This window comes from Callospermophilus lateralis, chromosome 13, assembly GCF_048772815.1.
Source record: "Callospermophilus lateralis isolate mCalLat2 chromosome 13, mCalLat2.hap1, whole genome shotgun sequence".
In the NCBI taxonomy this organism is placed as follows: Eukaryota; Metazoa; Chordata; class Mammalia; order Rodentia; family Sciuridae; genus Callospermophilus; species Callospermophilus lateralis.
Genome location: NC_135317.1, coordinates 33,100,443 through 33,117,659, shown reverse-complemented (window position 1 = coordinate 33,117,659; position 17,217 = coordinate 33,100,443). Strand labels below are relative to the sequence as shown.

The 17,217-nt window shown below is 38.9% G+C and overlaps 1 protein-coding gene across 1 annotated transcript in view; it reads right to left on the bottom strand.

Annotated features, from left to right (window-relative positions):
* Positions 1-499: 499 nt before the first annotated feature.
* The window catches only part of C13H10orf67 (chromosome 13 C10orf67 homolog), a 112,567-nt gene continuing 95,849 nt past the window's right edge, over positions 500-17,217 (bottom strand). The window contains exons 15-16 of the mRNA XM_076872891.1: positions 1,002-1,088; positions 500-726 (exon numbers count right to left, since the gene is read on the bottom strand). Of these exons, the coding sequence (XP_076729006.1) occupies positions 500-726; positions 1,002-1,088 (314 nt within the window). The remainder of the gene's footprint in view (positions 727-1,001; positions 1,089-17,217) is intronic.

The window sequence follows — 17,217 nt, the reverse complement described above, 5'->3', positions numbered from 1 at the left end:
TTTGCCTGATTTTTGCCAAGCTCAAGGGCTCTTCTCTTGGACTTTCAAGCAGATAGAAAATATTGTCATTTCTTTTAATTCACAGCATTACTTTCAAGCCGAACAAAGGCCGGGGCCGGGGGGAGGCGGGGGAAGGGCTCGGCTGTAATGAAGCGCCTCAGAGGCGGAGGTGCAGCGGAGGAGGCTGAGGCGGCGGCGGAGCGCGCTGCTGCGTTTGTGCGCAAGTGACTCTCCTGTGCCACACACAAAAGGCCTCCCTCTCCCCACCTTCTGCTGTCTTTCAGCTCTTGGGACCCTGCCGAGCCGGCTCCTGGGACTCCGGGGGGCTCCTGGCCTCATACCCAGGGCAGCTCAGTTTTTAGGACGTCCGCCGCCGCCAAGGCAAACCTAGCCAAACTTTCCCCAAACTCCGCGGGCCAGGGAGGTACCCTGGCTGGAGGCGCGCATGCGCCCCGCCTACTGCTCGGCGTTCCCAGGGTTCCGGAGAGCCGGGGTGGAGTCAGATGAGTATCCCTGGAGGCCCGCCTGGCCCCTGCTCCCCGGGCATTCGGGGTTTGGGCGCTGTCTGTTTTTCTCGAGGCTCAAAGTAGCTGCCCCGGTGTCCAGCTCTCCGTAGTTCTGCTATCTTTGCGCATGAAAGTCTCCAAGAGGGGCTCCAGGAAGCGGCGAGCAGGAAGCGGGGTGAACGGCCCGAAAGAAGCCAGGAGTTGGGACCCCAGGCTTCCTCTAAGAGGGCCCAGGGCAACTACACCCCTTGGCCAGCCGGGAAGCCCTCAGGAGGCCGCCTGCAGAGGGCCCCTTGCCCTGGGGCGCAGGTTGTGACGAACTCGTTTTGCCTCCCAGCCGAGGCGCCGGCACTATCAGCTACAGTGGCTGGGGCGCAGGGTTCCAGCCGGTCCCACTTTCGGGCTCCTGAGGATCTACCCTTGCTTCTGGGGGACTCTTAGCCCTTGGCGGATCGCCCCAGCATAACGCTAGCCCCTTGCGTGGAGGGTACGCACCTGTTCCAAACAACCTGTTGCGCTGACATTGCTTTGGAGAGATGCCGCGCGTTGCCTGATGGAAGCGGGCTGTGTGGAGGCCCCCAGCTTCCAGGAAAGAGTTTAAGGTTCCCTGTTAGTGAGAGGCACCCCCTTCTTGCCTCCTATGACAAGCAGTGTGTTTCAACCCTGCCTGCGTCCCGGGAACCCAAGGCGTCCCGGACACCCCTGTACCTCGCCCAAGCCAAGAACTTCTCATGTAGCTCTTTGCAGTTTGGGTGGCAGGATTAGATGAAGATCCGGATTAGAGCCACACCACAGACTAATTAAACCCTCTCAATTCTGCAGCTCGCTACCTCCCACCCTCCTCTCCGCCCACCCCCCCACCAGCCAGATAGGAATCTTTGGTTCCCCACCCCCACCCCACTCTGAGAAAGCTAGTTATCTTCGCGCTTTCCAGAGGAACTGGCACTTGGGTCGTTCTCATTGTCAAGATAATTTTTCTGAATTGCTAACAATTTTACAATTTCTCTTCAGCGATAGCACAGGCTCTCTTTTGTCTCCTTTCTTGTTTGGGTCACTGGTCCTCTCCTAAATAGCTAGCTAACCACCTACCTCTGAAGTGCAAACCTTTGGAATTGGATCCTGGTGATCAGTCTAGATAGGGGATGTTTCTAGGAGTTTTATTAGACAACCCAGTGAGGCAAGAATTGGCATTGGATTTTTAAAAATAGACGTGCACTGGCATGGGAGAATTGCAGAAGTTCTGGCGCTGATCAGTGTCATTCCAAATACGAATAGAATTTTTAAAATGATCCACATTTAAATGAAGGAGGCTAGGCTGCAACCCCACAACTAACACCGGTGCATATAATTTACATGTTAGGGCTCAACAATTTGCATTTGTGGCAATAGCAAATGTGTGGAAGTTTTTCCATACTTTTTGAAAACATACTTGACGCCTCATTTCTTTGATGGCTGCTCAATAGACACCATGAGACAGTAGCCGAGAGTGCCCCTTCCCCAGCGTTCCTCTTGCGTGCAGTGCTTTCATACAGGGCTTGAATTGTGTTGTCAAAGTTTAGGAGAAGAAAGAGGAGGGGGCATGAGAACGAGAGGGTGTTTTGAAAAGTCTTGGAAATCGGTATATTTTGCAGGTGTAGAATGTGCCTAATAACCATGGCTAGTGCGCGCTCCCCAATGGTGAGGGTATGACAGGGACAGCTGGCTCAGTTTTCACTGTGAAAACACCCCCTCGGTGGACCAAACACAACGACACTGACCTTTCTGCGGGGGGAACCAGAGATGTGCCTTTGACTGAATTAGCCATAAAGACGTCTTGCTATGACTTTTGTTCCCCACGAAAGCAAAGAAATATTGCGTTTAATATGAGAAGTACTGTTCACAGCTTTTCCGTGCCCCTTAAGAAATATTACAGTGCTGATTTACTGGCCTTCTTCTATAGAGTTGTCCCCAAGGCTGGCTGGGGGTGGAGGGGTGGGATGGGGCAGTGAGGACAGAGGAGGCGGAGGCGGAGTTGGTGAGCTAAATTGCCTGTTGCCTGTTTCCAAAGTTCTCTCTTTGCAGCAGCAAATTTATCAATCTTTTCATCTGACAATACTTTGAAATATATCATTGTCATCCAGAGTTGTTTGATAGATTATCTGTAGGCACACAGCCTTTTCCAAGGTCAAGTTGAAGATTCTTGTTTGCTGTTTAACTGAGTTGTTTAAAAAACCCCCGAACAATGCCTGCCTGTTAAATTTTCACTTGTTCTCATGGGGCACTTGAAAGCAAGTTTTCCTATTGACCCGGTCTCTGGACATTTCATCCTTTGGAGCTAAATTCAGCAAATAGGGCTTGGCAATGAAATCAACAGGAGCAGAATTGAGATTTAGCCTTACCATTTGCAGATTCCAAGGAGATTAAGCCATCGTTCATATCTCTTCAAAGTATGTTCTAATTTTTCTCTGCGAGTCACAAGCTGATTATAGTGACATGCATCTCATTCAACCTTGTGACTTTATTCCAGTGGGAAGCTGCAAATACACTCCCTAAGGCAAAGAAATTGTGGCCACTCTTCTTTTCCTCTTCTTCTATCTTCTTCTTCTTCTTCTTATTTATTGTAAGAGCATAACCTGTTGCTCTAAGGACACTTTAAAAATAAAGCCAGCTTCTAAATCGTCATGTTTTATGGACATATTTCTTTCTGGTTTTAATTGCAAGACTGGTTTCACAGTTTCTCTATATCTGAGATGATTGATTTTTTTAATTCAACTAACTTTTATTTACCTTGCAATAATGTTCTGGACCAATGTGATAAATTACAGATATGCAAATTTCTTTGAATGGTGTTGTAAGTGTGTCTAGCTGGAGCTGAATAACTCCTTGCAAGTCAGTCTGTGCGCGCTCAGGACCCCAGGGAGCTGATCAAAGCACCCATTCTCTTTCATCCCCGGTATTCTCCTCCAAACTATTTCGATACAATATGTTTCCATGATGCACTTAATGTGCTAGGGACATAGAACTCATTACAACCTAGCTAGTTCTGCCGACCTCTTTGTTCTGCGGCAGAAAGTCAAAGAAAAAAGGAAAAGCGCTGCCAGTTGCCAGCTTTCTGAAATGCTAAAGCATGCGTCATTTTTCACCAGGTCTCGTCTTGATATCCTCAAAAGACAAACTATGAAACCGGCCTCAGCCCTTTCTGGCATTAATTACACTGCTGTCCAGCCGATCTGTTTTTCCTATTATATGCATTTCTCAGCAGGGATTTTTTTTTTTTTTTGCAAGACTAATGCAGCTGCAAGTTAGACTATGAATGCATTTTTTATCACTATGGAAAAAATAAGTGAAAAGACTGCAAATCATACACCAAAACTTTTGAAAGACTTCTGGTGTATAACAGATTTAGGGCCAGACTTGGGAGGGGGGTTGTAAGTTCTCTAAACCTGAAATTAACTCAGAACCTTAGATGTTTCCAATGCGCCCAGTGTTCTGTGGAGACATTTTTGTGCCACTGGAAATTCTACCTTGGTACTCAGATAAATCATGGAGCTTAAAATTTCTATTGAAATTCTGACATAAAACTGTCTCTACTGCACCCAACCAGGAGGCTGCTTCCTAGAAAATTTTGATCCAGAAGAATGACACAGAGAATATAAATTTTATTTGATTTCCTTCGATTCTTGTAAGGTTGATTGGTTGGTGGAAATGGCTGGCAGCCAGTTCTGGGAAAGATTCCAGACCTGACTCCGATTAACCCTCTCTGGTGAAACTCTGCTGGAAACCAACTCACCAGCAATTGCCATTAATCTACTTACTAATTAAGCCAATTCATTTCTAAAGGAGAAAAATTCCTTTCTTTAGCCAAACTGATGGGAGGAAATTTGAAAGAAGCGCCAAACTGTGTAACTGTAATTCAGCCAAGGACTGCTAAAACAAGGTGTTGATATATAGCAGCAGATTTAAAACAAGTTTCTAGGGCAACACTCCTTTGGAGACGGTGGCATATAGTGCATAGTAGATGAAGCTCGAATAATGCTCCCCGGCACTATGCCACCCCATGTACTTGCGTTCAAAATAACACGTCTCTCTCCAATTAAATCTTGTTCCTTTTACGCACAAATAAATCGCCTCTCTGGCTTTCTTTGGGACCAGAGAACGTCAGCTTTATGTGACAACTACCACAAATACATTTCTTGAGACTTAATAGCTTAGAAATTTGTAATCCGGAGCCTACGATTTAGAGACAGAAGGACAGGCCCGAACTTGTATTAAGGGGAAGAGAAAAGACCAAGTTGAACATTACGCACGAAGAAAAGCAACTGGGCGTTTCAATAAATGGCACCTGACATTCCAGACTGAACACTTAAACTTAGCACTGGATCTTCTTCATACTTACCGAGAAGCAAAACTTCAAAAAGTTTCCCCACGTATTAAAGACTTGTTTACTGTCCTTAGGATACAGAGCCACGTGCACCCAAAGACGAGAATAGGGGATTTTCCCAAAGGAAATACAAACTCCCATCGATGTGTATGGTTCACTCTCAAAGGACTTAGTTCACTGGTCAGAAGGCAACAAGTCATTCTCATTTTGTGTTAGAGACTGGATGAATTAAAGAGTGTCAAACAAGTTTAATGCCTCAGATATTTTAATTGAAGTCCGCTCTTTCCTACTCCTAGGCTCTGGGCATGCCTCTGATCCCCTGCGGGCGACTAGAATGGATTTGGTGACCCCTCAGGGTCCATGCACCCAGCTCACTCTGCAGGAGCGCAGGAGAGGTTTCATTGGGGCTCAGAAAAGATGCGGGCAAAAGGCGTGTTCCAATTCTAAATTGCAGTGCTTGAGTCAGTGTTCCTAATCTGGAGAAATCATCGAATGGTTCAGAAACGCCTTGGAGACAGTATTTCTGGCTAAGGAGGCAGGCATTATATGCCATCCAGGATGAAGAGGGTCCTCTATTCTGTGGTCTCTTTGAGCAACCCAGTTGGGTCCACATCATTCACTGGGGGTTGGTGTACCCATATCTTCTCCCAAGGTTCTTTGGAGGATCCTCGATTCACTAAAAATGAGAACAAGGAACAGCTATAAACTTTGTTTTACTTACTAGACCTCGGCCACTCTCCACCCTTTCTCCTTCCCCAGGTAACACTTTGCATAAGTTTTTAGGGGGGTCCTCCCAGATCTAGCCCAGCTGGGGATCTCTTTAGTAACCTAGAAGAGAGATTGGGGATAAAGGGAGGGGTAGATCAATCAGGTGGTTCAATTCTCCTGGGTCTTCAATATAGACTCCCACCCCTTTTTCCTCAGAGAGTGCTTTTCTGTTGACCTCATTGAGTGTAGAACTGGTCTTACCTGCCTGTGACCATGGCCAGTCATTAACCCTCTGGGAAGAAACACGACCCACTGTAAAATAATTAAAAAAAAAAAAAGATTGTCTTGTGTTTAGATCCAGGGATTTAACTCTGAAATTTACCTAAGATTTAAATTTCCATTGTCCCTCCCTATGAAATAGGAAATTAGAAAGAAAACCAAACTGGCAGGGGCTCTGAAATTGGGGACTAGGAAAGCGCTGGCTGGTCCCAGGCTAGTTTCTTTGCCCCTGTAGGGAGGCACTTTTACCTGGTGTGTAAATTGTGAGGAAAGCGTTGGAGGTCTGGGACAGGAAAACCACAACATGGGATGTGATGTTCCAGCTTTGAAGGGGAACAAAGGCTTTGAGCTAATCCCAGTGAAAGCCAGGAGCGTGGAGAAGGCAACAAAGAATTGCAGCCTGCGGTCACCGGTAGGTGTCAATGTGGACACTTGGAGCCGGGGCAGTGGGAGAGGGGAACACAGAGCCAGGCTGTCATTCCAAGTCTTAACATGAACAAAGATAAAAACGTGACAACCTCGGCTTTCAATAGTTGGGAGGTTCAAAGTGGAGTGCTGGAGAGTCTATCTGGGTCAAGTCTTTTCTGAAAAAGGGCCTTTCTTTTTTTTAGTCAACTATCAACCAGGGAAGCCCCGAGGGCCTTTTCCCAAGGTAACTTTTCTTAATCAAAGCTTTCTTCAATGTAATGTCCAATTGCACTTGATGCCAAAGATGAAGAGGAGGAGCTTTCAATACTTCTGAAAAAAAATATAAAGCGCTTTGCATTCTGCGTCCCATAGAACCCAGGTGGGTGAATTAGGTGTTTGTGAACTTGAACAGCCTGCCTAAACTTTTTCTGTATCTTTTACATACTTAATGGGGAAAACAAGGACATTTCCTCTTGTGAAACTATACATATATGTAGATGATGCATCTACATGTCTATGGTCTACAGGCATCAGAGTTTCAAAAGCATTCATCTCACAAGGAGTTACTAGCATGTTGAAGAAATAATGGAAACCTGGTGGAGTTAAGTACGCTAGAGATTTCGGTGTCTATTAGATATTAACAGATAAGCCACTCACCAACAAGTGAGTCTCCTCCATAGTCTGGGAAAGAAAATGGGGGATCTTCTACTAATGCAACTCATTACCAAAGATAATTTTAGGGAATTAGTCAATGGGCCTGATAAGAAATCATGCTCATCCTAAGAACTCAGACTCATTGTTTTCCATAAGTTTTATGACAAAACCCAAAATATAAGTTAAAAAACCATAAGGTGACATAATTCTGATTTTCTTTAGTTGATGTAAGTCCCCAAAATTATAAAAAAGGATGTAAATATCCTTAAAAGACTAATGACATTTCACAGGTAATGCAATTTAGAAAGAAACACTTCCATGTTTTCTTTTCCAACAATGTGCATTTTTGTAAACTGCTATAAATTGCAATTCAAAAGCACTGATCTCACCATCCCCAATCATTTTTTATACTGATCAAATGAATGCAGATACTCCCATTTGGGAGGGGCGACATGACATTTCACTTGGCAGTTCTAAACAGGTCACAGACCTTTCACAGACCCTAAGGCAGTGGGAGGGAGCTCTTTACTAAACCGTGTAACCAAATCAAACCAATGGTTACCCCTTTTCAAAACCATTGGAATGGTTTGCACAATGCTATTCACATAGCAGCACAGAAACTGAAAGGATGGTCATCCAATGGAAATTTCTTTCCTTTTGTTTAAACTTGCAGAGCTCAAAAAGTAATACTTGAAGGAAAACAATAACATTTGCTATGATAAAAATCATATACAGTGCACATGCATTTTGTTGGCACTGCAGGGCATGGCTGTAACTGCCCATTTATATGTATATATATGCACATGTATGTATGTATATGTATGTATATTTATTGGAGATGTTGCTTTGTTTGAAACCATCAGCACAAAGACACAACATGGCTGCCCTGGAGATGACCTGTTGCTTTCAAGTTGCTTGAACACATCAGAATTTCCATTGTTAGGGGTGATTAATTGAAACTGATAAGTTACCATGAATAAAGATTGTTTTTCTGTTTAATGTGGTGGGCCTGATTTGGTAAATGCCTCATTCATGTAGCTTTGCAGTGCAGCATATGGGCAAGAGTCATTCAGTATCACAAACATATACAATTTATTATGCTTGTATGGGCACAACCAAAAGGCCTTTCTGTTTTAATGACAAAGTTTCAATGACAAATTCCATTTAAAGAGTCACTAGTAGCGTGAAGTGTGATTTTTATAATTTATTCTTAGAGGTTCTGTGAATAATTTAAAAGATATAGTATTTAAATACAGTAAAAAGATGTATACACAATATGTGTACATATTATATATACAAAATATACCTTAGCATTGGTCATTGGGAATAAAGGAGAATTTATCTTAGATATGAGCAGATCCATGAAGAGAAAGCAGTGTCATCTAATGCCACCTTGTATGCCATACTATTGTTAAAGTTATCATACATGTTTCATGGAGATGTCACCAACGAGAGAGTTCACACTGCCCAGTTTACCAGGATATGCAAAGGAGTTCATTTGGTGAATAAGATGTCAATTTCATGATGACTTTTTGTTGTTGTTGTTAATTGGCAAAATCAGAAGATAACATTTTAGAAATTATTTAGGGACTATATTATGAAAAAAAACAGTGCATTTATTAATTTTTCACAACTTAATTAACATTCACTTTCTTTACTTGAAAATGAATATTTCATTTTAAAGAGTTAACTATATAAAACTGTCATGAATATTTGCCAATAATGGTAAATATTTTTTTGTAAAGATATTGTACAGAATTTATTTGTTTTGCCCTTTTTTCCATTAGGTTGCTCATGTAATCACTAGAAAAAAGAGTAATAACAAAAAAATAGGAAAAACTTGCTAATGAACTAAAGAAATGACTATACCAAACCATCAAAGACAGAGTTACCATATTCAGCCTTTCCTGTCTCATCAAATAAATTCTCAGGTCATTCATGTCCAAGAAACAGTTCAAGTTCACCCAACATTTCTCAATTACATTAGATGGGTAATCTCAGTTCAACTCTTCTGGAGATAATAAACCACATTGGTCACAGTTGACCACGGCTAGTATGTGTTTTATAAAGGACTGGATGTCCATTGGAAAGCTAATCAGTACACCGTCACTTGTAAAATCCCCCCCTGCATTTTGAAGTGATAATCTGTATCTAATTTTTAAAGAAAAATTTACTCTCCTTTCACTCTTCTGAGGCCAATTTCTTTTCTAAACCTGAATAGAGATCATTGGTGAAACAGTACCAAATAGCTCTGGTATGTGTATAACAAAAACCCACCTCTTTGTAAAACATAACAAATTATACAATGTTCACAGATGTGCTTCACATTGTGCCTTTTGTGAGAAACGAAGGCCCAACTCTATTCCCCGCCCCCTTCTTTATGAAAGACTGGGCTCCCAATGCAATCTGTCCTAATCCTAGAGAAAAATAAATACACTTAATATGAAACTTTAGAAAGCGCTTTCGAAAAAGATTTTCATTTGCACTTTTGGTCTTCTTGATTTTTGCTAGTATGAATTTGAAATTACATGCAGCTCTTTATTCCTGTGAACAAGTGAGCAACTGATGATTAAGATGTTAACTGCTCCTACAATGTATCTTTGACATTTAGATATTCAGTGGAAATGCTGTTATCACACAATTTCATGTTTGGACTTGGATCACCAAAGAAAAATAATAATTTTCAATTGTAATTTAAACATACACTCACTAAAATATTTTGAATTTTTTTTTTTTTGCATTTTAGCTTTGCCATTATTATAGGAGAAGAGGCTATTAATAGGTAATTGTAAGTAATCGGGTAGTAATTTCTGCAGAAGTGGAGAATGCAGAGGCTCAGGCTACCTTGTAGGATCTCTGAAAGTCTTGGTCTGACTTATTGAGTGTGTCAGTCTTTGAGTGACTGTCCAAGAATATAAATTCCAAGCCCTGGAAAATTCTCTGCATCCTTAGGGCCTACCCTAGGACTTTGTATAGAGTAGGTCTTCCTAAAGTCTGTGGAATGAATGAGTGAATACAAGTGAGCCCAGCATAACAGAAGACTTGCTGATCCCTACTGTTTCACTCTGTTCTAGGTTTATTGACCTTGATACCTGCCTTCACCTAGGCGGTTGTCCATCTCCCACCCACCAGAAAAAATACATTGAAACCCTCTTTCCTGTGAATGTGATCTTATGTAGAAGTAGGGTCTTCATAGACATGATGAAGTTAGGAGGAGATTCTTAGTAGATCTTTGGCTTCCAGGGTAAAATCCAGTTCAGTTTAGGGTAGAGGACCAATCACAACCCCTCCCTGTCCCTCCATGAGCTCTCTGGTCCTCCAACCTAGGCAGTTGGCCTTCTGACTGGTCCTGCTGGGCTCACTCGTATTCTGTGGTCAGTTAGTCATCAATGGTCTCATGCTGGCTGTTGGCTGGGATAATATGGGCAAGCCAACCTCATGACTCTCAGCATCAAGTAGGCTGCCCCAGACTTGCTTTCAAGGAGGTCTTGGAGTTCTCAAGAGTAGCAAGAGCAAGCTCAATGCACAAGGATTGTCAAAGACTCTCTTGGTTTTACATTTGCTCTTGTCTCATTAGCCAAAGAAAGTCAACATGGCCAAGACCAGAGTCACCGTGGGAGGGAACACAAGGCTGTGGATTCCAAGGGGGGTCACACTACTTAACCTTCTAAGATTCACTTCTTCCTTGCCATTCCTTCACTCCTTCATTATTATAATGAACACCTGAGATAATCTGCTTATAAAGAGAGGTTCATTTCGGCTCATGGTTTCAGACATTTCAGCCCATGCTCAGTTGACTGGGTTCCTCTGGGGCCTGTGACAAGGCAGCACATCATGGCAGGGAGTGTGTGTGTGTGGAGCCCAGCTGCTCGTCAGAAGTGAATAAGAGAGTGCAAGAGACCCTTCCAGGCACATCCTAGTCACCTAAAACCTCACACTATGTGCCACTTCTTAAAGGCTTCACCACCTCCCCAAAGCACCTTGAGCTGATGAGGAACAAGCCCTTAACATATGGGCCTTTGGGGAAACATTCTCAATCCAAACACTTGGTACTTAGTTCCCGTCAGTGTGACCTTATTTAGAAAGAGGGTCATTGCAGATTATTCAATTAAGAAGAGATCACAGGTAGATTCCAATTCAATATGTCTGTATTCTCATCAATAGTAGAAATTTGAGCACAGATACAGATACAGGTAGAGGAAAGATAATGTGAAGACACAGAGAGGTCACAGTCTACAAGCAAAGGGGCACTCAGGCCTGCCAAAACTATGAGAGTCATGGAATGTATTATCCCAGTCCTCACAATAATTCAACCCCATTGGCACCCTGATTTCATACTTCTGATCTCTAGAACTAAGAAATTAAATAATTTCTGTGGTTTGTCACCTAGTTTATGGTACTTTGTTATAGCAACTTTAGCAAATGAGTGATATAGCCCCAACCAAAGGCCTCTTGGTTTTCAGCTGCAGAAACTCATAATGACATCCAGGAATACAGTTCCTCTCTGGCAACAGAGGCTAAGAATGCTCCATACTGGGTGAAAGAATGAATTGGCTAATTGCTATCAGAAGCTTTAATCAAAGTTGAGAAAAACAATAACAACAGCAAAACCAAGATAGTGTCTAACCTAGAGTTATTGTTTTATAGAAAGCTATGAGCCTGGAGGACAAAACTCATATCATACAGAGGAGCTGAGGCAAATCACTTGGTTTGGACACTCTAAAAACCTTACTGTTTCAGTGGAGCAGGCATCCTCAAACTTACAGGGCCTGAGTGTGGACTAGGAGTAAGAAAGGCAGAGAAGATGGGTCACCACACTCTGTGTGTGGTGTGTGGGGGCGGGAGGGAGAGAGAAAGAGAGGAGAGAGGCTGTGCCTGCAAACCAAAGTTCCAAAACTGATAAAGGAACAGAATGCTAGAAAAGCCAACAGCAAGATAGGTTATCAAAACATGAATTCACTTCACATAAACTTAACTTGATGAAATAGTCTGACAGAGATTTTGAAACTTGTGTTTAGTATACTCAAAGAGATAAATGACAGTCATTAAAAAGAAAAAAATTAATGTAACAAAACAGGCCACAATAAAATAAGAACAAGTGACTATGAAAAACAACAAAATTAAATATCTTGGAAATAAAAAAGCCACTACAACAAAACACTAAAATATGGGATAAACTGGTATAGCTGAAGCAAGAATTAGAAAATTGAGAGGTAGCTAAGCATGGTGGTATACACCTGCAATCCCAGCAACACATGAGGCAGAGGCAGAAGCAAGATTAAGACCAGCCTCGGCAACTTAGTAAAACCATGTCTCAAAATAAAAAAATAAAAACTAATGGGGATGTAGCTCAGTGGTTAAGCACCCCTGGGTTCAAACCCTAGCACCCATACAAACATACAAACAAAACAACAAAGAAAAGAAAGGTAGTATTGAACAATTCACCCATATACACAATAGATAAATAGACACAAAAATTGGAAAATGTAGATTAGAAACATAGAGAATAAATTGAGAGGTACTTTAAAAGAAAATAATGTATTTAGGGAATGTTGTACAAGCGATATTTGAAAAGCTAATAGCTTTGACATTTCTAGAAGTAAAGAAAAACGTGAATCATCAAATCCAAATTGTACTCTGAATACTGGTAAGGATAAACATACCACTAAATATATTGTAGTAAGACTTCACATCACCATAAATAAAGAGTAAACCTTAAATACTAACATAAAGAAAACATGAAGTACCTGAAAATGATTAACAAATTGCTACCAGATTTATATCATAGCCCTAAGTAGAGGCACAAAAGTGATGATACAATAACAAAATATGAAGGAAAAATTAACTGCCAACTTAGAGTTTCATACCTTGCTAAACTTGCCATTAAGAGTGATGTAAAAAATTAAGACCAACAAAACTTATTTTAGGCCCTCACCAACCAAACAGATTATTGAAGTAATGACACTGTAAACATATATATGCATATATATGTTTTGTCTATATGTGTGTATACACACACACACACACACACACACACACACACATATTCTACACTAAAAAAAAAAGAAATACAACTTGTATTTTTCAAATCAGTGGTAGGGGAAGAGAAGAAAATGTTATCAATTTGAAGCAAAGCATTGTAGAATATAATAGGAAGTAAAAGCAAAGTATCAGAAAATACAAAGGTAAAATGAGAGAAATAAGTACAAATATATCAATAATCACAATTATTATAAACAATAAATTTATCTATGCAAAAAGTAGATATCAGAGGGGACTGAAAAGAAAAATATTCAAGTGGAAGCTGCTAAAAATAGAAACTGTAACATGAAGGATCATAAAGATATTGAAAAAAAAGGTGCAATGCAAATATTAATAAGAAAGCTATTATATTTGACATTTATTTATATAAGGCATACAATTTAAGAAATCAAAGAATTATTAGAGTTAAAAGAAACCCTGCATACAACAATCCACAAAAAAAGAAAACATAATAAATTATGGTACATTTAATAGACTCTTAAAATATATGTATAACATAAAAATGTTATAATTAGAGAAGCTGATGAAATCCTCAGTCATACTGAGATATTTTTGTATTCCTCCTTCAGGAAAATAAGAGATTAGTACACAATAATTAGAAGTTAAAAGCTATTTGAACTACTAAATTGACAAGATGACCTAAATCAAGGGAACAGAATTCTGTATTTAAAAAATAGAAAGCAAATTATTTTCAAGTTCATATGGAATACTAACAACACAGTGCTTTACAAAGGAAGTCTGTAGAAATTTCCAAGGATCAACGTCTTACAGACCACATTTCTAACTTAAAGACAACAAAATTGGAAGTTATTCCTTAAAGGTAAAGTGATCCCAAAAACAACTTTAAAGAATCTCACATGTTAAAAAGGTAATCATGATGGAATAAAATATTTAGAGCCAAGTAACAAAATACTATATGTTAAAATTTGTGGGATATAACTTAACATTTGTAGAGCCATAGATGCACTTATTAAAAATATAGTAAAAATGAAATGAGTAAGCTAGAGAAAAATGTACGGAAGAAATTTTAAAAATTGAAGGAACTAATAGTAGAGATAACACACAAATTAAATCAGATGACCCCCAAATAGTGGAGTGAACCAACATAAAATTAGTACTCTAAAGACTAAGAGTTATCTTTAGCAGGATTTAGAGCAAACATACATAAAATATATAAAACAACATCAGGGAGAGAAAAGGGGACATAATTATAGAGATTGTAAAATACTGAACAAGTTCAGTTCAATGTATTTGAAAACCTAGATAAAATGGATTATCTAGAAAAAATTGTGCTGTCATTGACTTTAATAAAAAACAGAGAACCAACAGCTATTAAAGAAACTAAATTGTAGTTCAAAAATTTCTTTCATCTCCACGAGGGATACCAGGCCCTGTTTACTGACAAAATTTTCATACCATCAAAGGAAAGATGAGAGTTATTTTTTTAAAAACTTTTGTAGTTTGAAAGAAAAGATAGACCAGCCAATTATTTCTCTGTGCCTAATATAACTTTTATATCCAAGTTAGATAAAGTTAAATTAGGGAAAAATATAGACCCATTTCAGAAGAAAAATCCCAGATAAAATATTAGAGAATCAAAGTTACTCATATATTCAAACAATGAAAAAGTATAACTGTGATTCAACAAAATTTTAATATATTTCAACATTAACAGGTGAAAGAGGAGAGATCAAAATGATCAGCTCAATAGGTAGACCTACTAACTAAGTCACCAGATAAAAATTGGCTATCAATTCATTATAAAAATTCTTAGTCCCTGCATATAGGAGATAATGTTATTGACTTGATAAAGAATAACTATGACAAATCTACAAGGAACATCAAAATCGATGGTGACAGTTTAGAAACTATCTTACCAGAAAATATATAATATATATTCATATTTTTGTGTACTATATGAATGATAGTGGAAGATATGTATCCTTGATTTTTTCCTACAAATGCTGTTTTTGAAATTCAATTACAGTATATAGCTTGAGTTCATTTATTTACCTGTTGTACAGCAAATTCTGATGTCTGAATGTGCTACAGGTTGAGAATCCCTAATCCCAAAATCTGAAATCTGAAATGTTCCAAAATCCAAAACTTTTTGAGTGCCAACGTGATACCACCAATGAAAATTCCATGCCATAAAATATCAGAGATAGTTCTAAAAAAGGGAGAGGAAGAAGAAATGGCAATGGACAATCAGCTATTACATTGGAACAGAAAATTAAAATCCAAACTCACACCATACACATAAATTAATTCTGGTACTTTAAAAAGCTTATGTGTAAAAATCAGAGTGGTAATTTTTTAGCGGGTGGCATGAGATTACCTTTATAAACTGAGAGTAGGAAAGCTTTTCTTTAAAAAGGTTAATAAAAGAACATTTTTATAAATTAAAAAGATTGGGAAAATATTACTCCATAAAAACTTTGGTTTTAAAAACTTTGGTTCAACAAAGGAGATTAAAAGCTCAGGTAAAAGTCACATCACAAACAGGAAGAACATATTTGTGCAATATACAGCTGATGAAGGGTTAGTATTAAGAATTCATAAAGTCTTCTGCAAATTCATAAGTAAATGAACTACCCAATAATGGAAAATAATGTTTTATAACATCTTCATACAGGTATTGCATATCTTTTATTAGATTTATTCCTCAGTAGTTTATACATATAAATAACAATCAATTCATAGAAAAGGAAACAAAAATCGTCAATAAACACCTATAATTCTTCTCATTATTATCAAGAAAATTGAAATTAAAGAGATTAAATACAATTTCATACCTATCATATATTGGCAAAAATTAAAAAGTATGGCAACTCCAAGTGTTAGTAGGAATATTGAACAATACAAATTCATAAACCACTGAGATATGTAAGTTAGTGCACAATTTAACAATATCTAATAAAGTTATTGGAACTCAGCAATTCCATATTCAGGGACTGACTCTAATGAATCACTGATAAGTATCACTGAGATACATCAAGGATGTTTATGGAAACTGTATTTATGACTCAACAAATTGAAAATCTTCTGAATACCCATCAACAGAAGAATCAATACCATGTTGGACATATTGAATATCTCTCATCTGAAATGCTTGGAGCCACAGGTATTTGAATTTCAGATTCTTTTGGATTTTGGAATATTTGCATATACATAAATGAGATATCTTGGGGATATTACTCAAGTCTAAACACACAATTCATTTAGACTTCAGACTGGTTGTAGTTCAGGGGTAGAGCTCTTGCCTAGCACGTGCAAGGCCCTGGTTTCAGTCCCCAGCAGCTCAAAATACAAAAAAAATTTACAATAATCATTTATGCTTGTACATACCTTATACATATAGCCTGGAGATTATTTTATATAAGATTTTCTAACAATATTATGCATAAATACAATTTATAGCATGGAATTTTCACTGTTAGTATCATGCTGGCACTCAAAAAGTTTTGAATTTTAAAACATTTCAGATTTTAGATTTTTGGATTAAGAATTCTCAGCCTGTAGCACATTCAGACATCAGAATTTACTATATGGCAGATAAAAGAAATGAACTCAAGCTACACACAGCAAAATACTGTAACTGAATTTCAAAAACAGCATTTATAGGAAAAATTCAAGAATACATGCATTTCACTATCATTCGTATAACACAAGAAAACATGACAAAGGATGTTATATGCTGTCTATGAGTGTGCGGGTGTGTATGTATAACAATGTAAAACATGCAACATTGACATTCTCAAATCAAAGAAGTAGTTAGCACTGGGTAAGGATAATAAATTCTAATAGAACCAGGTGGTATTTTTTGAATATTTGAAATATTTCATAATAAAAACAAAATGTTTCTACTTTATCTGCTTATGAAAAATAAAGCCTTTCTTCAGTTGTATCCTTACTGTTCTGAAAACATAAACAATATAATGACTTCATCTTTTCTTGGTCCCCCTCTAGCTTACATTTACACAGAATTTAATTGTGAAAATACTTCTTCTGATGACATACTTTTCCACATGAGATCATTTCTTTTTTTTAATATTTATTTTTGAGGTGTAGATGGACACAACACAATGTCTTTATTTTTATGTGGTGCTGAGGATTAAAGCCAGGTCCCACCAGTGCTAGGTAAGCACTCTACCACTGAGCCACAATCCCAGCCCTGATCGTTTCTTTAATTTTGTTTTGGTAGAGGGTCTCACTAAATTGCAGAGGCTGACCTAGAACTTGCAATCCTCTTGCGTCAGT